The following is a 24,447-nucleotide window of genomic DNA, read 5'->3' on the forward strand; positions in this document are numbered from 1 at the left end:
TTATTGGGCCAATTTGGATCTGATAATGATGACATTTTGGCTCCAAGCCGGGAGGCATGAGAGGTTCTGAGTGTAAAGCCAAGTGTCTTCTCAGAAATGACAGGTCTGAAAGTGATAGAACAGAAGCTGCCGGGGACTTTTAACAAATGACAATGAGTTTTCTCCGGGGCTGTCGAAGCCACATTTTATGCTGCTGTGGATGCCTGCAGGCTGTGCAAACTGGAAACAGGGAGCCGAACCTGGGGTCTCTGGAGGAGATTTGAATACATTTGATAATCATGATATCACTATTCCTTCTATTTAGCTTAATTTTTCTGCTTATATTGTGAAATACTAAGGATAAATCTTTCACACGCTCCAAACATCGGTGTGATGTTCGTGCACGAATGAAAAAGCAAGGAAAAAAAAAAGCGTTACGGTTCTTCAAACTTTAATGTAAACAGCAGTTTTGAGGGGCTTTGAAAAAAAAAAAAATCATGTGAACGTATTAAATAGAAAGGGGGAAAAAAAATATAAATCATACTAGAAATAATCATAATTTGTATTTAAATAAAAAAAAACAATCTTGCAATTTGTGGCTATATAGTCCTGAACACACACACACACACACACGCACGCACGCACGCAGACACACACGCACACAAACATGATCGTCCTCTTTGTAATAAAAACAACTTGGCAAATTCACAACTTAAAAATCACTGACCATCTTACGAATGACTAACAGAGAGAGAAAAAAAAGCTAAATATTGCTTAGGAATGTTGTTTACAGCAGTCATACCACAAGAGGGACGGGTCTATGTGTTGGCATACAATGTTTTTATGGTCGTTTTTGGCAAAGACACTGTGTTGGTTTGTACAATATGCAATAAGCAGTGGAAAGAATGGTAACATTAACATTGGGGTATATAAAAGAAAGGCCCTTTACTAGAGTTCAGTGCCTTGATTTGGAGGATGGACTTATTCTAACAGTCTTCAGTATAAGTGTAGCAGGATGGAGCGGATATAAGAGGTCTTAAAGTGTACTTCATTCTTCTTTTCAGCCTCATGGGAAACATTTCTCTGCCACAAATACTGTAAGGGAGAATGTGACAGCAAATAGTGCTGGAAAGCTGACGACGAAAAACAAAACAATCATCCCCCAACAAAAGCCCTGAGGAAAAAAAATAATACAGTAAACATAAGAAAGGATGACAAGGAAACAGGAGAGAGGAGTTCTACGATTTTGTCTACAACAATCTCAAAGCAAGAAAAAAAAAGAAAAAAAAAAAGAAAAAGACAGCAGGTGCTTCAGTAGAAGAAGAAGAAGAGGAAAAAAGATGCCGAACGACCAGCAGTGAGTCAAACAAATACTTCCTGGTGTCTCTCCACCAAGTTGACCTGATGACTCCGAGTCGACTCCCGAGTCCCTCGGGTGCAGCGAGCCTATCGATGTGTCCCATTCCCCCTCTTATAAAGGTCTAGCATGAAGCAGGAGGAAAATAGTTCAATAATTCCTGTTTTATCTTTCAATCAATCACAGTTTATTATTATTTTTTATAATATATGGTTTTATTTGTTGTTTTTCCAGTTTATAAGAAAAAAGGGCATTGGTCCAGTGAGTACAGTAGGTGCCGCCGGGGATTCGGGTTGGAGCTGACTGGTTGCTTAGTTACAGTCATAAACAAAGTCATAGTTGCTTGGTTCTTTGGGAATGGGGGGCGGGGCCTCGGGAATCTGGATGTTCTCTAGATCCAAAAGGCGTAGCTTCATCTCCATGGAGAGGAGGGTGTCCATGTCAGATTTTGTGTAATCGCTGGTCATTTCTTTACCCAAGAGGGCGTTTAGACCGTCCGTCCACACGCAGTACTGGAAAAACACGGGCAGAGGTCGAGTCAACAAACAAATAAACAACCAGCGAAGCCTTAAACTGCATCGGGCTGTTAGAGATCATGTTACAAGAACTGGAGAAGTGTTTTGTGGGGTCATTGTGTTGATTCTCATGTCCTTTTTTTAAACTAAGGAGATAGATGAGGCAGTGAATGTAAATGTGTCCTAATACATACATCCAACAGACACCATGTGTTCATATATATATATATTTGATATTGGCAAAAGTATTTGCTCATCCATTGAAATAATCAGAATCCGGTGTTCCAATCATTTCCATGGCCACAGAAGTTATACAATCAAACATCTAGGCATGCAGACTGCATCCACAAACATTTGTTAAAGAATGGGTCGCTCTCAGGAGCTCAGTGGATTGCAGCGTAGAACTGTGACAGGATGCCAACCGGTACAACGAATCACTCGTGACATTTCCTTGTTCCTAAATATTCCACAGTCAACTGTCAGCTGTATTATAAGGAAGTGGAACTTGTGAGGGAACGACAGCAACTCAGCAACAAAGTGGAAGACCTTCTTAATGGAGCAAGAGATCGGGAACTTTCTGCAGAGTCAGTCGCTACAGACCTCCAAACCTCATGTGGCCTTCGGATTAGCTCAAGAACAGCGTGCAGATCTGATCTGATGGACAAGTCCGGGTTTGGTGGTTGCTAGGGACAATATTTTGGCAATATAGCAATATAGTGTGTGTGTGTGTGTGTGTTTGTGCTGGAAATATATCCATGCATACACACATGGCTTACCTCGTGCTTGTCAGGAGCGATAAAGTTTAAATATTCGTCTGACTCGTAGAGGACAGAGAAGGCCAGCTCCAACACCTCCTGGAGACACAACAAGGGTGGGGAGGGGGGGTGAGGGAGGGGGTGAGGGAGAGGAAACAAGGACAGTGACAGAGACGGTGGGGTGGAGAGGTGACAGGAAGAAGGAACAGGTGAGATTTACACCAATCTGTCTCCGCTCGTCATGCCTTGTCTCCGTCTGTTGAATCAGATGAACATCAACTCATCAGGTATCAGCGAGGACGGCGAATACCTGGCGCGCCTTCAGAGATCACGTACTGAAAAATGCCTTAGGGAGGCTGCGAATACGATGCGATAGGATTGGGAGGTGAGCGCCACCAGAATCCGCTGCGGAATACTGCTGGAAATAAACTAAAGGTGGCGTGAAGGGGAAAAAAAACCCCCACAGACGTGGAGCACCAGGAAATAAAAAAAAAATCAACTGATTAAATACTTGCTTGCAGATTGGGTGAAGTCAGTAACTGATTTATTATTTATGGAGGAAGGTAATTAAATCACACAGTCATAGACTGGGGATGCAGAAATAAGAACATTTATTACTGGAATAATAGGATTTAAAAACCTGAATGATAAAGTAAGAATAATCTCTCCATGACCATGACTTCATTGCTTTTTCTTAGGATTAATAAACCTGTGGTGTCTATTTTTAAGATTTTTTTAATCTGTTTTCTTTTACATTGATGAACTAATTAAGTGCAGCTCCGACTTGTAGTCGCCCGGAACTGAGACTTCAATCAGATACTTCTGCTCTGAATCTTCATTTCCCCTCTGCAGCCTTATTTTAATATCGCTGCAAAAACCTGAACCTTAATTGAAATGCAGAATTTTCCACACATACGGTATAAGACTCGTCACAACTGAATAGAGCAGAGCGTGCAAACGTTCACACGCATCGTTCGGTCCCTCCTGGAGGTGCGTCAAGGAAGGCTTTAAAAGCATAGACTGACATTCTGCATCAGTGGACCTGGCCTCTAAATAATACACACATCATTAACATGCAAAGAGCGTACAGTACTTATAGGAGGTGTGTGCATTGAAATATAAAACACATACACCGCCCCCCGATGCTTCACCCCCCCCCCCACCTCAGCATCCTTCAAACGGTCCTGATGCTGCTCGGCACTCAGCCTGTAGAGGTGACTTTGGCTGGACTTGTAACGTTGACTAATGAAATGTGCTCCTGTTCTTTTTCACAAGGGACAGGCATGCTAGACCCCCCCCCTCGGCCTCCACCCCTACCCCCACCCCCTCCTCCAGTCATTCTGCTAGACTTGTGCTTATTGACTAAAGTAAATAAGGAGACGAAGAGGGGAGGAGGCGTGCTTCTTTGTTTCCAGGACTATTTACCCAACATTCAATATATCGGAGTCCCGTGTGTGTGTGTGTGTGTGTGTGTGTGTAGGGGGAGCACATAGGAAGGGTCAGCGTGAAAACAGTCACCCATGAATGTGGCTTTTTCCTCGTTGTTACGGCGGCGTTCTGTGTTGCTTTGAAAGTGAAAGCGTCTGCAGCTAAAGGAGCATTCCGTCATTTATTCCCGCACAGTAACCCTGATGGATGAGTGTTGACTTATTGTTATTTCCCAAAGCAAATTTATATAACTGACATGTTATGCAAGTCTCATACACACACACACACACACACACACACACACACACACACACAGTAAAACACTCTCTCGCCTGCGTATGCCCCCCCACCCCCACCACACACACATACACACACCTTGTTTTGCTTCAGGGCTCCCTTTTCCTTCATATGAGGGCAGTCTTTGCCGGTGATAACAGCTTTGATATCAGCCACAGGCACTGCAGAGAGGACAGAAGTTACTTAACGACGACAACAACATCCATCCACAACAACATCGCCGTGACAACACTGCCATCCCAGATGAGCAGCTTGTTTAGTCAAGTGATTAAATGATAAAATTCTCCCCCCAAATCTGTCGGTGCACAGTAAAACTGATGTTTCAACAGGAAGCCAAGCGACTGGAGACTTGTACCAGATATTTATTGGAATGCAGACTTTAGTTTCGCTTGAGACTCACGTTTGTCCTGCAAAGAGTCGTGGGGCACTTCCCCCTGGGGGCTCTCCTCCAGATCCCCATAGTGCAGGACTTTATGGTTCGGAGACAGACGACAATACCAAAACTTATCTGGAAGAATTCATGAGGAGAAAACAGGAGACAGAGAGGAGGAATGGGGGAGACAGAGGGAGAAAGAGATTTAGAGAAGCTATGAAATATGTCAGCGGCTGGCATGAGGCGTCATATGGGATTAAATGAATCATCAAACCAGAGGGAAAATTAGCAGGGTAAAAAAAATAAATAAAAAAAATAAAAAAGGAAGGAGAATCTACAGATGGTGCATGATGCGCTGGGATCTTGATGGGCAACAAAAACACACACTTGGCCGTCATTATTTTAACAATGATTCTGCAGCGTGCACGGCAATATACCAAACACACACACACATACACACACACACACACACACACGCACACACAGACACACAGATGAGTTAACATAAGGCAACCCAGGCCTCGGGGAAGAAACCTTGAGTGTGCAATGAAATGGAATTCAAGCAGCGGAGGTAAGGAAATGTCTACGCCAACCAGAGGAAGAAAAAAAAAAAAAAGAATAATCAGTTTGACAATAAAAACACATTTAAATGAAAAAGGTAATTAAAAATAATGGATTTATCCATGTTTCTAAATTAGAATGTTAAAGCTGAGCTTTTTTTTTTTTAACAGCAATTTGGAAGTTTTACTTCATGCTTTTGTGTCCAGATATAAAAAACAAACACATCATGAATCCTAAAATGAAGTTGATCTGGTTTTTTTTTAATCTCTTTCTAAAACTTTTCCCTGCTGAGGATTCATGTCTATTTTTCCTCTTGGCTGACGTGACGTGAAATTCTCCTGCGACGTGAGGCCTCGCCGGCGGCCGATGGCCGCCTCTGCCTCCACGCGCCGCGGCCAGAACTAAGGCGGGCGTCAAGTTGGAAGGTCTGTCTGGCGTGCACCCCGGGTGGCACGGTCCAAATCCTAATTGAGGAAAATAGACAGCTGGTGATGCCAGGCTGGTGCCGTCCACTGTGGGGGGGGGGGGGGGGGGGGTGGCAGCAGCTGTGATGGGAGGGGCCTTTTGGGAGAGGATGCTATCAACAGTTCAGCTTCACTGCTAAGTGTGACTGCTTTGTGTGTGTGTGTGTGTGTGTGTGTGTGCAAGCGCATATGCGCTCCTTCCGCCTCCAAGATGCTGCGTTTACAATAATTGTCTTAACATGACTCAGCTTCCAGGATGTGGGTCTACCATACGGCCAAGATCCAAACTTTATTTTTGCTTTCATGCAGCGTTTACACACATTGCACCCCCCCACCCCCACCCCACCCCCCAGCGTCGCTACCTGCCAGTATGTTGCACTTTAAAAGATTGGCAGTGTAGTGCTCCCCTTTCTCCAAAATGTCAGAACGCCATCAGCCTGAGCTTTTACAGAGAAGCATCCCCTCGTAATGGGCAGGCTGGCACTTTGAAAAGCTAGAGAAAGACCAGAACAGTCATCTGCACAGCAGCCAGTTTAATTAATATTTGATGGAGGTCCTTGTAAGCTGCAGGGGGAATTTGAAATAGTTGTACAAAATGGTCTCTGATTCCTGGGTCTCCTGGCTTCATGCAGATGTCAGATCCGGATCAATATTTGAATGGGTAGCTTTATTCTTTTAGGGCCTGATCTGTGTGTGTGTGTTTGTGTTTGTGTGTGTGTGTGTGTGTGTCGTAACCGTGCACACAAGCTCTTTTATCTTTATTCATCATGTCTTTTATTTTTATTTGATGGAGGTCTGTTTTCGCACCTTCTTGTGAAATTCTTTCCCGTTAAAAAGTCTTTATTTGCACAGGGGGGGGGGGAGAGAGAGAGAGAAGCTTTCCCCTCTTGCTTAAATTGAGGCTGTCATGTGCGATAACAACTCCAACCGAAGTGTTGTGATATGAGAGTTTGGGCCTGATAAATAAAAAAGCTGTGGAACTGACTGGTTTGAAACAGCACGTATTTGACTCCTTCCGGATTCCTGCGAGGCAGAAAACGACTCCCAGCTACAAAAACGCTTCTAAAGTCAGCGTGCTGTTGCAGCCAGCGTAAACCTGTAGCCTACCGCGCTAAATTAAATCCAGCGAGGCACATGAACTCCTTCCTATGTGGCTGCGTGTGGGCGTAGCGCTACCTGAACGGCTCGTGGATTTAAATAAGATATTAAGGTTATCAGAAAAGATTAATACCGGAAGAAAAATAATTCATTTTTGTTTAGCATGTGCACAGATTTCCTATGTTTATGAATTAATATATGAAGAATATTCAATGTGAAACAGGCCACACGTGTGTGTGTGTGTAAATCAGCTAATCACAAGCAGATCATATCATCAAACTGAGGTGATTCTTTCAACCTGAAGGGATCCTTTATTTTATTTATTTATTTTTGTGGCGCTTTCCTTTTTCTGAAACGTCTTCAATTTGACAAACATCTGGGCGACAGCTGCCAGGATCAATCAGGCTTTCAAAACGCCCGGATGCGTCGGCGCCGATAGAGAAACGTCCACATGTTTGTGCTCTGTTTGAGTCGACATATTTGGAAGTGATGTGAAACGAGCGTGAAACCAGATGTGGTTTTCACTTCTTTACTCTTCTTCCTCTCCCTTTCTGCTGAATCACAAAGAATGAACACCAATAAGGCTCATGGAGACAAATCCACAGGCTCTCCGCTCCAAAACATTTGCATTCACACAGAGTGAATCTTCTTATGTCCCAGAAAAATGATGCTTTGGGTTTATCATCACCAGTCTCGGCTCGACAGATTTGACACGCCTGTCCAGTTGTGTGTGTGCACAGTCACACGTGTGTTTGCATGCATGTGTGTGTGTCAGACGTCTCACCTTGCCTCCTGCGACTACTGATTTTCCTGAAGCAGGTTCCCTCGCACAACCTGTTGAGCCTCTGCTGTTTGATCAATTCCATGATCTCGGGTTGGATCTTCTCTCTCAGCTCCCTGCAGGAAAAAATGACACACGCACACACGCACACACACACACACACACACAGTAAGAATCATCTGTGAAAGGTAAACCACCCATCCAGATTAGGAAAGTATGTGAAAGCGGGTTAGTTATTTTATGTAAAATCCCTGCACTCTGTCAGGTGGGAACAGGGAACAAAAACACACACACACACACACACACACACACACACACACACACACACACACACACACACACACACACACACACACACACACACACAAAGGCTGATCAGCACGGCTTCAGATCCGCCTTGGTTTGCTGTCATTTATTGATGCCTCCACATGCATGCCTGTGTGTGCTGCATATGAATATGAAGTCAACATGAATTATGTATAATATCCGCCTGGGCAGTTCTGCTGTTACCCATGCTTTAGTCTTTTCTCTTCCACTTCAATCTTGTGTTATTTCTGCGTATGAGAAGAACGACGGCTTTCGAGGGGCGAAACGTGTGCGTTTCTAATATGTCCCCGGTCTGACGTCCTTGATAACCTTTGTCCTTCTCTTCCCCTCTTCCTCCCTCCCTCCTTCTCTTCAAGGCTCATCTGCTCTTGTCTCCCTTCATTTGTCTCCCCGCTCATCCTTGCCGTCTATGTGTTTGCCTCATCACTGACTCATTACATTGATCTGTGGCTGGACATTCACTCCGACATCTTTAAGGAGACAGTAAGTTTGGAGGGCACGGCTGTTTCACGGGGAAGATGGATGATGGTGGCTCGGTCTTGAACGTCTCATGTCCTTTTCTAATGTGCTGAACATGGGCGAGACCACTTTCGTCTGAGGGTTTCTGAAGGCTTTTATACCAACGCAGAAATACCCATCATCCACAGTTTTCACCAGTCTATGAGGAGCATGGAGGTTATAATAATTTCTACATACTTAAAATGTAGTTTGATGTGACATAACCTACCAAGTGTGGGGGTTTTTTTACATGAAAAAACTACTAAACAAGACCTAAACACGTCAAAAATCTCATTTTAGGTGTCAGAGATGATCCACTGAGGACGCTGTAATAGATCTTCTCCATTTCTTTTTTGCTGACTGAAGTCATTCTTGACAGTAACTGATGGCAGAAAAGCAGCAACAATGACAGCAGGAAACACAGAGCTTCTTTTAAATCTGTCGTCTGACATTCTCCGCTCATTATGTTTACCAGTCATGACTGTACTGTATTGATTAGCGGAAAATTCCAGCCTCGGGCCGCCAGAAGCTGCTGAAAGAGAGACTCGTCAGCCCGTGACGCTCGCCGCTACCCGACAGTCGCTCCATAATAAAAGCTGGAAAATGTGCTTTTTTTCACTTTGGCTTTTTAATTCTGTTACTTATCGCCACCGTCTCCCAGAATACATCAGTTATACTCTTCTTTTTTCTTGGGGCAGTAAAATAAGAACACTAATCCCTCCTGGACCACCAGCGAGAAACGAAATTCTGTGATATAGCGACAAACTTTATTATTTATGGTAATATAAACATTTATGAAACCTCCCCATACTGATATTAAACCACCTTATATCTGTATTACCTTTTTCCACACTCTTATAGACTTTTTAAAGCACTTTTGTATTAAAGAAAAGTCACAGGAGGAACCGTGTGTTGGAACGCAGCGCACACACGGATGCTGTCAGCCAATAGCATGTGCATACGGTATCACGTGACTACCTACCAAAAATCCCCAATGTAATGAAGCCGTGAAACTTGAAGTGGAAATAAGCGTGGGATTACTGTAAATTACACATGATTAAAACAAAGTTGTAAATTATTCGTAGGCGCTGAAATCTAAATGCTGCATCACTTGTAGTTTTTTTTTTTCCGTAACAATTTAAAAGTGTTTCAAAATAGATTTTTCTGCATCTTTCTACTTTTCTCCCTTTGGATTAATTGGCTGCTAAAATTTGGTCTCTACCCTTCCAATATCGATTCAATAAGCCCTTGGCTCAGCATTGATTACTGTTCGGAGGAACAAGCTCTCTCTGTGAAACGATTTTTCAATAGTGCTGGCGACTCCATTAAATACAGGCCGGACTAAACAATGTTCTCCATTACAGGGTCTGCATCGGTGATCAGTCGGTGAACGATCTATTACAGGCTGGTCCTCCATGCTTAGTGAGCTGGAGGGTCATTAATAGAGCATTCACTGGGAAGGCCATTTGGATTTAATGTTTATTTTCAATGAAGAGAGAAGAGCTCTGGTGTGACCTGAAGCCGGTAGCAGTCATAGGACAAATGGAAAGAAGACAAAGGAGAAAAATTGTACGCGTATTAAATGACAACAACAACTCTTTTTTTTAATAAATCGCATCGTCAGATTTTTCACGGCGACGGCGCGGCCCGCTGAGCGACTCACAGGATGGGGCGGGATTGGAAGTCCTCCTGGTTCATCCTCTCGGACTGGCGTATCTTCAGGATCTCTGTGTAGCTCAGGTTTTGCAGCCGACTCTTGAACTGGTCCAGGGAATTAGGCTTGAGAGTCAACGCTCGCATGATCTGCTCCCTCACCACCTGCATTACCTGCACAGGAGGAAGAGGAGCGAGATCATCAGGGATGAAGAGGAAAAAAACCAAGTCATGCCTCAGTATTCAAATATACAACTAACCAGACCCCAGTTGAATGACCGGAACCACTGTGACTAACGCAGGTCACAAACAAAAACAGGAAAACAAAATTATCCTCACATTTATGCAGATAAATGATAGCAGGAAGTCACTTGTTTCTGTTTCTCTTAAATCTGGTGGAAAATGGTTTGAGTTAAATGCAAGCGAGGTCAACGAATGAGTTTGGAGGAGTTCCTCAGGCGGAGCAGAGATATTTCATTAAAAACTAAGTTGTTATTAAGATGTGAAGGTGAATTTAATATCGCCAGTTTAAGCAGTTTTATGACAGGACTGCACTGATTTGAAACACAGTTAATAACACACAGATTATTTCCTAACTCTCTCTCTCTCTGTCAGTCTCTCCAGCTTCAGGGAAATGAGTCTTCAGCTTAAATCTTTAATGACAGCTGCTTCCATTTCGCTTGCGCTCTGATTTGCATTCTGCATAATTAAGAATATGAACGCTCATATATACCAGCAACTCAAATATTGGCTCTTGATTAATAAAAGTAGTCGGTCTGCACAGAAAAGGGAATTTGACTGAGAGCAAACATGCCAGATGTGATGAAACTGTTCAAACATGACAGACCATCACAGCTGCTGCACAGAACGTGATGGCAGACGTGAACAACGGCGCTGATTACGGATCTGCGTTATTCTCAGCCACCTCTGAGCTTGTAGATGTTGATTAAGTGGCTTAAATCTCCACTTTTCCTCCTGTTTTCTTTGATTTTGCCATTTTCTCGCCTCTTTGTTTTGTAGATGCTTGTGTACAGAAAAAGTAGATATCTTTGGAAATTCCTCATAATTAGTGTATCCTTTTGTTTCCCTGCAGCTGAGCTCCACATCTTTAACAATTGCGCCAAACCCCAGTGGGCCAAGATTCCTAGCATAGTCTTATATAATAGCATTTTTACCATTTACATTGGAAGATGATTACTCATCAACTTGCTAGCCTCTGATCTCTGTCAGACTAAGACGGTGTGAAAGCAATAAAAATGGAAGATTTTAACTGTGTGCACATCCGACCATCAAAAAAGAGACAACAAAGGCGATCGAGTGCGGTAATCTGGACTCAGCGTTGCATTCGTCGTCTAAAAATGGATTAAGAAGTGGTCCGAGTCTCTTTTTGAGATGCCTTAGCTGCGCAGCAAAGCAGTGCACACACACACACACACACACACACACACACACACACACACACAAAAAGAATTAAACCATTTGATTCTGAAAAGCCTTGAAGATAAATGCTCAGCTCCCGCCATGAAAAAATAAAATATACATCTACTTACTTCACCACTTACTTTGTTACTGATTGCAGCATTTAATTCAGAGATTAGCTTTAGAAATTAAATGCGCTCAAGAGGCAGTCGCTGTGTATTTTCCCTGCAAAAGTTTACAGTAGAAAAGAGTCAAATTTGAGTCAAACTGCGACCTCATATGTGACTTATCACATATCTGTGTCTGCATATGATAAACTATTCCATTCTTGTGTTAATGCACATCAAAAATCCCCTGCGGTTTCTGCATTTTGACTGTGTAATCTGATTTATCCAGCAAATCTCAGATTCAGAACCAATCAGTGTACATGAGGTCATCTCTAGAGTGGTCCAAATTTAACTGGCATGAAAGCTGATGCAGAACATCAGTGACTCAGCTCCAGGAGATTCTTCAACTCTCCCTTTGACTGAGGCAGAATGAGACATCAGGATCCTGGTTCTTTAAAAAGATCTTTTGTTCTTTGTGCAGATATAAACCCCGTAATATCAGTGTTAAACTGGGAACGGTTGTAAAGACACCAGAAAACAGGAGAAGGAAGAGGTCATGACCTTTACATTTATCAGAAGTGATCTGCTTCTGATCCCACACTGCTATATTGTAATCCGAATCACAATCTGGATCCAGAACTATGAAATAATGCAAGATACATGATGTCTGCTTCTAATTTCATGGATAACACCTACTATCTGGAGGATAATCACACGATAACATCCCTCACAAATCAAAGTGTGATGGACTTATAAAGTATTCCCGATCAGGTGATCCATAATTTTAAATTTAAATAAAAAAAACAAACAAATGAATGAGGGTAACTGAAAAAAAATATGTCAATTCCATTTGATTTAATTTCCTCTTCACCTCTGGTTGGTAACTGGATGCAGAAACTTTAAGGTGAGATGTGGGTTTTAATGGTAGCCATTATACGGAGAAATATTTCTAAATTAATGTTTCTGTCCCTTTCGCCTCTCATCTGAAATAGCTGAGATTTGCAACCCAGAGGACCGGCCATTTATTCACGGCCCCTGACTTCATCCTCTCCTCCTCCTCGAGCTACAAAAAAAATTCAGACAAATGGATGAACCCACAGCTCGCAATCATGGTACGGCAGATTTATCACTCCTGTCCACTTCTTTTAATCACAAATTCACAGTGTTGTACACACACACACACCTATAATCCAGATAATTAATCCTCAAATTAATTCATTCTCCCATTAAGATTACAGTTAGTGTGTCAGTGCATCTAGCAGGAACATTATTTGTTAAAAGAAGCCATTTGAAGGTAAAAGGGATCACATGACAGAATAAAAAAATTGGTTTGGTAAAAACTGCTCAGTTTAACCCTGACATCATAAAACTTGTGAATTTGTACGTCTTTTAACAGAAGATGATTATGTTTTCACCTACAACCCCCTTTTTTTCCCCCAACCTTGTCTGGATCTCTAGAGAGCGTTATCCGGACCCCGGTGCTCAACTAGAGCAGTTCCTGGGGAACGATCATTAATATGCCTTGTTTGAAGTTGTGTCTCCAGCAGGAAAACAATTCCGTTGGCCCATGCGGCTGCACTCCTGCTAATTAACACCGCGAATATTCATCAAGTTTAATACGAACACATGGTCCTTTCTCTACGGGGGCGAAGGGGCATTATGAATATTTTATCTCCATCCCTCTTATTTTTTCTCCATGCGCTGATTGCTCTGCAGGCACCTTGATAGAGGTGAGCGTCAACACCATCGCTTCCCACTGAGCTCACCATGGCATGGATTCATTTTAGTGGAAGAAATTGCTTTTTGTTAATCTAATATTTGACACATTTATCTTGTAATCTTTGCTTTACACGCTCTCTAATCTTTTCCAAACAACAGGTCCTTCATTCCTTCTTGCATCTCTTTGGAAAGGAGTCATTTCAAGTTGTCAACACAACAATTAAACGCCGTCCCTTGAGTCACAGTCTGCAACACTCCCCCAGTCTGCCATTCATCTCCTCCTCTTTTCCTCTCGGTCTCTCCTTAAACAGGACACTCAGGCAGTTCCTCATCGCCCCGCCATCCATCATCGGCAGCACATCGGCCGCAACAAATCGCCATCCCTTTCCCTCCCGACCAATGGACTGTTGCGCTGCTTCATTTCCCTAAGAGGATGCTAATGACATCATTCACCAGCTGTCAGTCAGCCGCCACTCACTGAAATCTGGTGATTGTGCCGCAGAAGCATTTTTGATGTGCAAATAATAAAGAGGTAATCATAGAATAATAACTTTTTCTGATACTCCCCTGTAAGCAATCAGAAAGTCGATCTCACTTGGTGATAACGGGGAGTGTCGCTGCGTTTCTGCATTCAAAAGCATTGAAAATGCCTAAACATGCACGCTCGCATTCATACAAAAGGTAGTATCCAGTAGTATCCAGAAGAGTGTTAGAAAGGTTGCACTGAATTTAAAAGCTGCACTGAATAAATGGAAAAACGATTTTTATGGAAGAAAAGGAGAAATGACAAAGCAGAGGTTGACGAACGGGTAACGCCACGTTGAAGAGACGGCTGACATCACCATTGTTAATAATGCATCATTACATGCTATACACATTAGAAATGGGCTTTTAAGTAAGACGTCAGGGTGGCGAAAGCAATCCCAGATCTCTGTCTGACAGGAATTAGATTCAACGTATACATACGCCACAGCTGCGCTTTAAAAACACAACATATAATGTTAGAAACTTTTTTTTTTTTTAAAGCCTATACTGTCTACGCATCTCTAAATGTCAGCAATGGTTGCAGCAAGATTTGTCATTTTAGAAGACATCAGACAACAATAAGGTCAAACTTCACCTGACTTTGGGTGTTGATATCGAAAAGGTGATAAAATAAGAAATTCGTACCTTCTGGTATTGGATAAACATGGTAACTGATTCAGCATTGAAAATAACGGTCAGCTGCAACCCTAATAATAAGGATTCACATTCCAAATCTTGATGTCATTCATAAAATGCTAACTAGGAGACAATCAAAATAAAGACTCCATTCCAGGATTAGATTTGGTATAGTTAAGCCTTTCTTGTTAGACTCTGCTGATGGTCCTGTCACGGCTCTACGTCTCATTTATGGGAACAACCGAGTGGAAAGGCACTATTTCCACCAATTCAAATTTCAATTATGCTTCTTCGCCCCGTGGCTGAAATGCAAAAAGTTGCTGTGTGGGTATCTTAATAGAATAAAATATAGTGCAAACGGGGGGAAAAAAGTAAATTTAAAGCACAGCGGAAAATAACACTTTTCTGTGAAGTGAATGCCCGCAGGATCTGCTTGACGGCATCGCCACATCACAGTGAATAGAAAATACACTCGCTCAATGTTAGCTACTCAAATGTATTCCTTCTGATTTGCATATCATGTAATTCAGACAAGACAAAACCATTCCATGCAAACGTGCGGTATTTCCATGTGTGCATGGATAAACATCTGTAGACCTCCCTCCATCAGTCCTCTCTTCCTCCTTCTGCTTGAGTGACGCAGGGTCAACGCTGGCTGTTGCTGCTAGCTGCTGTTGCCATATTTAGATTATGTGACGAGACAAACATGACGAGGAGCGCTTGTAATGAACGTGCCCGTTAAACTCGTATTTACTGTGAGTCAAGAGATGCTAACGCGGTTCAGGATTTCATCTGGGATCACGCGAAGCCACAAATCGATGGGGTTTTGATGTGGATGTTACAGGAAATATGAAAGTTTGTTATTTGTCACTGGCTTTTGATTAAAAACCAAATCGGTAGCTCATTATATGAATAATAATGAACAAAACTCAGCAGTCACGTTCCTTTTCCACCAAATCAATGCCTTTTTGGATCCGACTGAAGCCGATTGGAAGACAGGGGCCAGATATGGGACCGTTTAGGACCAGTTATGGGATTTCACACCATATTTGAAGGAGCAGCACAACACGATTCTCCTGCAGGGTTTTGTTTTTTTCTTTTCCAACAAATAGATAAGTTCCACCGTGAACAGCACAGCAAACAGTAACAGTAACCTAAAGTACACAGTGATGGTGGAGAATTTCATTTTGCTTTAGAATTCTTCACTTCAATCCAGGGACTGAAGGAAATATCAGAAAGATGAAAAAGGAAAGTAAGGTGAGAAAACATGGTGGTTATTGACTCTCTGATGTAGCTGCTCTTTGTTAGCTACACATTTTGTTCTGACACCCACCCTCGGGCACACAGGGAGTAATTTCAAGGGGAGTGAATCAATTTATACTTCCTGCATCTTTGCGCTTATGCAGACAAAGACGGATCAGGAATCCTTGTTTGCCTCCTTTCCTCACACCTTCATCACCTCTAAAATACTTCAAATTACGCCCCAATTCAAGCAGTGACACAACAAAACCGGAATGTTATGCATTACTAACGACGAAGCCCTCGGCAGCCATATACCAGCGTGCATCCACAATAGGACACGCCCACGCACGGCTGCCTTTGTGGAGAGTCTTCGTCGTCTTCAAGGAATCTGAAGCGCACACGCTGTAAGGACGGTTTGTGCACAGGATGAAGACGAGGACACGACGAGAATAAAAAAAGAGAGAGAACTCAATGATGGGAGAAAACTTGAGCTGAGCTGCTGTAAAAAACAAAAAAAACAAAATCAGTGTTGATTTACTGATGGGCAATGAAATAAAAATGTTAGCTCTGGCTTTCTGATCAACGCTCTGATCTGTATAGTTAGCTTAGCGCTGACATTCTCAGAGTGAGTGGGCGCCCATAGGCGCCACTCTCATTAAATAGTAATGCAAAGAAAAGCAAGTCCCTGCATGGACATAAAGCCCTGCGTTCACACAGTCCTGCAAAACCATGCAGCAAAAACACACAACTAAAGCTCTCCATGAGCCTAAAAAGGACTCAAACACACATTTTGTCAAGATACGGGTATAAAACACATGTTACTGCATTGTCCAGGTGTGCACACACACACACACACACACACACACACACACATGCAAAAACAATAGAGCAAATCTTGTTAAAGGAGTGGGAGCTGAGGCAGCCAGGCAGAAAGATATAAATAGCCCGTCTGAATTCAACAATAGAGGTGTAGGGGGTGGGGGGTGGGGTGGGGTGTGGGGGTAGGGGGTGGACAAGAAGAAAAAAAGAGGGAGAGAAAGAAAGATGGAAAGAGAAAGAGCTATAATGAACTGGGTGGATGAGGTATTGACAGCTGGGGGAGGTAAATAAAACCAGTATGGAATCAGGAAATAGCAGGTCTCATTATAGGAGATGGAGTGAGATGGGGAGTGGGGGAGGGGGCCGGTCCACCGTGTCCTGAAACGAGTCACAGACCTTTTTCATGCGAGGCACGACAGCAGCAGTCACAGTTGTGGGCATATGGCGGCGCGCGTGGCGCTTTGACCAACTGTCCCAAAACCGCTTCCTGGAGGCCGAACATGGCATCCGCCCAAAACAACCCCTGAGCGTCCATCGTCATCCTCACTTCACCACCGACAACGCTTTCATTATTCACGTACGGCCGCACGTTCTGACCCTCTGGGCCAAGTGGAGGAACACCTTCTGCTGCTGAAGAGCAGAGAAATCATTTGCATGGATTTGCATTAAGTGTTCTTAATTGATTTATGGCGAACAGGGCCGGGATAAAACGGGATTTTGGCGGCCAAATGTCAAGTCAAAAATATTCCAGAGGCGACATGGAGAGGCAGGCCCGGTTGTGAGGGTCACATGGTACATGTTTAGGTGAATAATTAACCATTGGACAGGGTCTGTGTTGGAAAAGCAGATTATGGATTCAGTCACCGTTGGGTAAAAGAAATGTATAACACAGGCTTTGCTTTATATACAGTAAAGCAAAGCGCATTCACGCATCAACATGAGCAACTTCACCTCATCGTGGATTTTTAGTAGGTAGTCACATGATACCATACGCGCAATTCTATTGGCTGACGGCATCCGGAAGTGTGCTATGCTCCGTGAGTGAGTCTCCCGACTTTGTGAGACACAAAAGTGCTTTAAAACAGTTGATAAGAGTGTGAGAAAAGGTAAAACTGATAGAAGGTGGTTTCATATCAGCATGTGGAGAGTTCATAAACGTTTAAATTACCGTGAATTATAAGATAAATAGTTGGCCGCTACATCGCGGAATTTGTTATTCGCGTGTGGTTCCTGGAACGCATTAACTGAGAGGAACGAGGGCACACTGCACTTCTCATCTGACTGAAAAAAAAACAACCAATCCATCATTTCTAAATAGTCAGAAAATTTTAAAAAAAAGCTGATTTATACACCAGAGAAGCCGGAACAGATACGATATGTTATTCTACATTGATGAACGATTCATACATTGTAATATATTGGGTTTTTTTCACATGAAACAACGTTATGACGTTCTGCAGGTGTGAACAATTATCCGGTACATCGTCTACAACTAATGAAATCAGGTTCTGGCTCCGTCTGACAGAATCCTGCTCGACAGCCCGGGGGCCGATCTCGCTCTAATCCCGTGTCAAACCCCCCCTCTGGCTGAAACACTGGTTGAAGCTCGTCCAAGAGCGAGAGGCAGCGTGGAAGCGAGGAGATCAGTAGTGGGGACGTTCAATTCCTCTGGTGACAAATAATGGGTGTTGGTGATGTGGAGTAATCCCATTCACAACAACAAAGCCCAACCCCCAACCACACACACACACACACACACACACGTACTGTACTCTGGAATACAGTTGATGTCTGGAGGGTGATGGGAGGTTTGGTGAACACACACATAAGGATGAGGGTGATTACATAAATGAAACTCTGATCTGGGTCCTCGCCTAACCCGAAACACCTCGCCACACACACCTCCATCCGTGTTCCTCCTCTCCCCCCCCCCTGTCCCATCTTCTCCATCCCTACTCTCCTCTCCTCCATCCTCCTCCGCAGCTAGGCAACAACACAAACAGTCCTTCTTTCTTCCTTACTAACTAAACCCCATCCCTTCCTCCATCCATCTATCCACCCATCCTCACAGAAAAACCTCCCTCTGTCCATCTCCTTCTCATTTCCAGCTTTAGTACTTACATGTCAACTCCATCTTTCCAAGTGTGGCGTGATGCTCTCCACAGTGTCTGGTGAATCCTTGTGCTTTGCCAGCAGAAGGAGTTTTTAGCGGACTAGCTGACCGTAAGCTTTAAGGATAGACTCCCTGTCAACGCAGCGCCTGCAGCTCCTCTAGGCTTTTCCCTTTTTCTTGTCTTGTATTTTTGGTCCTTCAGATCTCTTTACATATTCCGTCTCAATAAATGAAAACAATGAACTCTCCCAGCCTCCTCGGTAACTCCGTCCCCCCTACACTATGATTCTCCTCTATGTGTCTACCTTCCTCCCTCCCTCTGTGACTCTAAGAGCATTAGCCAGGCAGTGCCGCTTCGCTTATGTTGATCTCTGGGCTTAAGCCTTGATTGGACACACGCCACGATCGGAGACGCCAATGGTGGTGCAGCAAGTGGATCACATGATAATTGTATGAGTGTTTGTGTGTATGTGTGTGTGTGTGTGTGTGGAGAGAGATTTAGAAGGAGGGGGAGGGAGGGGAAGGATGAGAGAAGAGGAGGAGGAGAAGAGGGAGGAGGGGTATCGTGAGTAGCTGCAAGCTGCTACATCAGTGAGGCATGTTTTTTTTTTTTTCCCCTGAATGTTTGATGGAGATGGTTTTCTCGTCTGGGGGTGTAGGTGGAGGAGGAGAAGCCTCCCCCCAACCCCCAAGCACAGACATTTGGATAAAGAGCCGACGGGCGGCTGTACGAGACGCCGCCTCTGATGGACGCACACAAACACTGACGTGAATAAACACCAACGGCTCCATCTCACTGAAACACAGCAGCAATGGTAATTGGACAGAGGTTGCCATGGAAACAGGAGAAACGGTTGCCTGACGTTTGCAGCAGTGCCCTGGGATCAGACTTGCCTCCATTAAACACACACACACACACACACACGCTTCACCAAACAGTGAATTCATGAAGCAAACGAGAGAGATTGTATGTAGTTTTATCATGAAGTGTGTGTCAGTCAGTTTGTGTGTGTATGTGTGTGTGTGTGTGTGTGTGTGTGTGTGTGTGTGTGAGGGGGTCTTAACACCACGTTGCTTTTAAGCTCCATTTAACTCTCTTCCTTTTGTCTCAGATGACCATAATTCCTTTAAGATTGTTGGAGAGAGAGTGTGTGTGTGTGTGTGTGTGTGTGCGCGTGGAGCCAGTGGCTTGTGTTCAGTCCAAACACTGATAAACCCGGTTGTAGTAACTCACACCGCAGAAAGGGACTGTGGGAATCCGTCTTTAAACCAACATCTTCAGACAGAAACCTGCACCCTGATCTCAATGGGACCTTTCTGGCAGATGGATGGATGCATAGATAGAACGAATAAAATGCATAGGTGAATGAATGCATAGATAGAATACATAGAGGCAGCACATACGCTTGCATTTTCCGTGACGTTACTCATAAAAACTTACAAAAATGCTCTTAAAAACTGATTTATTCAGTTAAAATTCACTTAACTATTAACTCCAGGTACTTCTACACATCTATCTATATTTATCTATATAGCTGTAGCCCTCTCTGTCACTTACTTTCTATGTGTAAAAATAGCCTTCTGCCCTTTGTGCCATTGTAATTAATTATTATTGGAATTAATCTTTTTTTTTTTTTTTTACAAACAGCAATCTGTAAATGTTGATTGTGTGATTTGCATTTTTCCTTTATTAAATCCCTCTTTATTGACCCTGTAAATGATTTTCTTTTTAATTAAACCTAATTTTCCCCCATCGAGTCACAGCTAATACTTTATCCAGCCACACTAATGCTCAGGCTTTAGTGTGATTTACACAAACGTATCAGGATACGCTCCCCTTGTCAACGTTCGAAGTTATTTAATTTCGTGAAACTTACTGCCAATGCCTCAGTCGCTGATAAACACATCTCTTTGTGGACCTTAGTAAAAAATAAAATGAAAACTTTCAGACACCTCAGGGGTTTATGTCTCAAGAGTGTTTTTTAAATTCCTGGTGGATACACACCGGGACGCAGCATCAGAGCTACACACGCACCATTTAGCTGATAGGAAGCCCTTGAGACCTTACAGTCTTATTATCGACAGGCTGCTGCTGAATTTCAAACTCCCAAGGCTCCGTGTGATGAAAGATGAGGTCGAGGAGGGATGAGGGGAGAGGGTGTTGGGGGGGGGGGACGCATCATCTATCCAAACTTAATCGAAATTGACTCTTGCATTCAAAAGGGAAGGTTTTTGAAGGACAGAGATGGATAACAGGACCTATTCCCAGGAGGGGTGTGAGTTTGGCAAGAGTGTTGAATTCTGCCCAAGATGAAGCAGAAATACAGATGCAAGAGGTTGTTGGTCGCCAAGCTGAACACAGATGCTCACGTCACCGCTGGTGCAAGTGTCATATCAACATGCCCACCATGAGACAAACTCAAAAAGAAATTTCATCAGCCCTGATTCCCAAAAATAATGAATAGCAAGTGTAACAACAGACGCTACAGAGAGCGTCTGTTTTCTTTTATTCTCTTATTCACAGCCTCCTACAAATAGATCAGAATGTTGCATCGTCCCAAAAAACAACTAACAGGCTTTTTTTTTTTTTAGAATTTATTACCAACCTTTTCATCTGAGCATCAGATTCTTTGGCCTTATGAAACCCACACTGCTACCTTACATCACTCCACTCACAGAGACATGACAGAGGACATCGAGAGGGTCTAACGTTTATTGTTGGGGGACTTATGTCAGTCTCACCTTGGAGGTGTGACACATTGGACCAGGAGGAGAGGACCTGCGGAGCTAATGTGTGAGGAAGTATTTCACTGCTGGTCAAAGCCAAGAAATATATGCAGAAATGTTTGAACCCAAAGAAAAGTGACTGACACAGGTGCTCGACACCATAAGGTCTGAATTTGTTTCACAAATCAGGCATAATGGAAACAGCATTTGCTGCCTGCAAAACTCGGTACTCAACATTGATATCTGTCATAAAAACCCCATTACTATCACCGTCTGCCGGCACGCACACACACACACACACACACACCGACTTATTTCCTGTGTGAGGCCAGCTTACAGGAAGTTTTCATTTCCATGCGGATTCCAATAAGCTCCAAATGAAGACGTAGCGGCTCAATCAGAACCTCAGCCACTGGAGGCGTTTTCCCCCCCCCCCCATATCTTGGAAAAACTCGTAACTAGCAAACATTTGTACTGAAAACGTCCCCTGGTTGTGTGTGCAGCTCCCTCACTTAATCTGTGCCCTTTAAAAGGGAACGCCCAAGGCACGCTCATCTGTGCAAACAGGGAGAAATCATTTCCCTTAATCACGTTTGATATTTGCACATGAATCCCAGTAATGCCGCTCCATTGTAATTCTACAGCGTTCAGTGTAGTCATTAAGAATGAGCTGTGTCTAAACATAAAGTCAATAAAGCACATGTTAAACCTTAAACCTGCCAAACGGAGACATTCTTTAACAACGGTTTTATTTCCTCCGAGTGTCATCATCTATTAAATTCTCAGCTCATGTTTGCGGCTTCTCGTTAGGAAACTGTCCAAAGCTATCAGATCAGATTGAAATGGTTCTCATTTGGTAAGATGCTGTGTATTCTGACAAAGCAGATCTAATGGATACGTATCCCATGTTTCCATCACACACGTCCCACTGTGTGATCCCTCATCAGGCCCATTGTGTTAAACAGAGGAACCTTAATGAGAGCAGAAACCAATTAAAGCACACTAAAGCCAAAAAAAAAATCTTCTAAGTGTGCTTTGTCCTTGCTAAAAAACACAGAGGGGACGGTAGATGTCATAGATCTTATTTTAAAATTAATTCAAGCCATCACTTCCTGCCGCATCTTTACGAGCTCGTCTTTACGAGGTCACTTCTTTTCATATTTTTTAAAGTCAAAGACACGAGATGTGTCTCGAATCCCAAATCAGGTTGAGATGATGAAACACACAAACTGGCTCTTTGAGGAGGGGGGGAAAAAAAAAAAAAAAAAAAAAAGCTACTGCCAATTTTAAATTTTCAAAACTTTTTGATCCTGCGCCATCTCATCTCCGTCTTCATTTTGTTTCAACTACATCCAGCTGTGAACACACCCAAATCTAAAAAGAGACATCCTTAAATTGTCACCTTTCCAGAGCGAATGCACTCTAAACAAATTAGTGTGTGGTATATAGAAACAGGACGCGGCTCTCTTCTCACATCCTAAACGCATGCAGGAAGCGAGCGTACCTTATTAAAGTCCTCGCTGGTGGCTCTCATCTCCTTCCAGGTTTTGTTCAGCAGCTGGATGCAGATGCAGAAGAACTCCTCGAAGGAGCGATCGTGGGTGAAGAACATGGGGTGGAAGTCGTGGCAGTTTTCACTCGCTGTGGACGCAAATGAGAGAAACGTCACAGAAGGACCAACGGCAGTTTAAAAGTAATCTGACAAGTGTGAAAAGACCTTCACACAAAAAGAATTAATTACCACAAAAGTATAGATAATGCTGTAATATAGTAATACTAGGCTGGTTCATACTGGTACCTATTTATCTCTGCCATAAAGTCTAATGACAACAAACTCAATATCTATTAACAGACTGTAATATATCATTATACATATCAAATACACACAATGTGTGTTTTCCTGCACCTTTAAAAAGAAGTCAGACATTCTAGGGAACATATTTATTGCCAAATTATTACAATTAGCTTCCACCTCTGAAGCTAAGTGGCAGCTGGCTTCAGCTTCATACTAAAATGTAATTTATTTACTTAATTCAGTTCTTGTATATCAGTGACCCATATGATCGTAGCCTTTTTTTTTTTTGGATGTTACCACTTTAAAAAAGCAGAAGAAATGTAATCCAGAATAGCCGTCGCATCAAAACCAACATCCGATGGAAGGTTGAGGGTTTCGCTCCTGTTTCCCTCTTATTTCACTGATTCACACCATATGTGTTCAATTTAACAAATATGTAATCGGTGCAGAAGTAATGTGGCCCCAAGCCAGGATCTGAGCACCTGGCGAAGGCACAACCAGGAACAGCAGCCTCCAAACACACACACACACACACACACACACACACACACACATGCACGCACACCTACTGCAATGCTTAAGTAGAAAAATGTTACAATAACCACCTTCAAGTACGTTTTTCAAAAGATAAAAATGGAGTGAAATGAGGTGAAACAGATCAATTCCCATTCTGCATCACAGACACAATGTGTATACATTTTTTTATTAACACATAAATTTAACTGCACACAGAACCTCCCTCACAGGCCCTGACTGGTAAACGCTGTTCTAACTGGATTATCTTGAGATTTTTCATTTCCAAGAGCCACGGGGTTTTTTTTTTTTTCTTTATTAACAGCGTACTGAGGCGTTACACCCATTATTTCAGAGTCAGAATAAGAGAGGAAAGGAGAACCACCAGGGCTCTTTAATGCCCAGACCGTATTAACCAAGAGGTGGATTAACAAGGTTTGACGTTCATGAAGTAAAAATTGTCTCCCCGGTGTCGCTTCGCAGCGATGAGTGGCAGCCCTGAGCCAAAGGTTGGTTCATTTAACGCACGTCGGAGCGGAGCAGTGGGGGGGGGGGGGCCTTCGGTCCGCCACAGGCAGCCATGAAATTGGTTGGAAGAGGTCAGGCGGCAATTGAAACTTCACAGTATAATGAGTGACGCCGGCGGGCTGCAGGTACGGTGACCTGGGCCTCGATTTGGAGCAGCAGATGGAGATTAAGAGGTGGGGGGTGGGGGGTGGGGGGGTGCAGCTAGCGGGGGTAGTCAA

The 24,447-nt window shown here is 43.2% G+C and overlaps 1 protein-coding gene across 2 annotated transcripts in view; it reads right to left on the reverse strand.

The window, feature by feature from the left end:
* Positions 1-413: 413 nt before the first annotated feature.
* The window catches only part of elmo1 (engulfment and cell motility 1 (ced-12 homolog, C. elegans)), a 73,116-nt gene continuing 49,082 nt past the window's right edge, over positions 414-24,447 (reverse strand). For both annotated transcript variants that reach the window (XM_068333068.1, XM_068333067.1), the window contains exons 16-22: positions 22,898-23,034; positions 10,097-10,260; positions 7,612-7,724; positions 4,732-4,839; positions 4,410-4,492; positions 2,628-2,705; positions 414-1,848 (exon numbers count right to left, since the gene is read on the reverse strand). In XM_068333068.1, coding sequence (XP_068189169.1) covers positions 1,648-1,848; positions 2,628-2,705; positions 4,410-4,492; positions 4,732-4,839; positions 7,612-7,724; positions 10,097-10,260; positions 22,898-23,034 — 884 coding nt within the window. In that variant the 3' untranslated portion in view covers positions 414-1,647. The remainder of the gene's footprint in view (positions 1,849-2,627; positions 2,706-4,409; positions 4,493-4,731; positions 4,840-7,611; positions 7,725-10,096; positions 10,261-22,897; positions 23,035-24,447) is intronic.

Source organism: Antennarius striatus, chromosome 14, assembly GCF_040054535.1.
Source record: "Antennarius striatus isolate MH-2024 chromosome 14, ASM4005453v1, whole genome shotgun sequence".
NCBI classification, from domain to species: Eukaryota; Metazoa; Chordata; class Actinopteri; order Lophiiformes; family Antennariidae; genus Antennarius; species Antennarius striatus.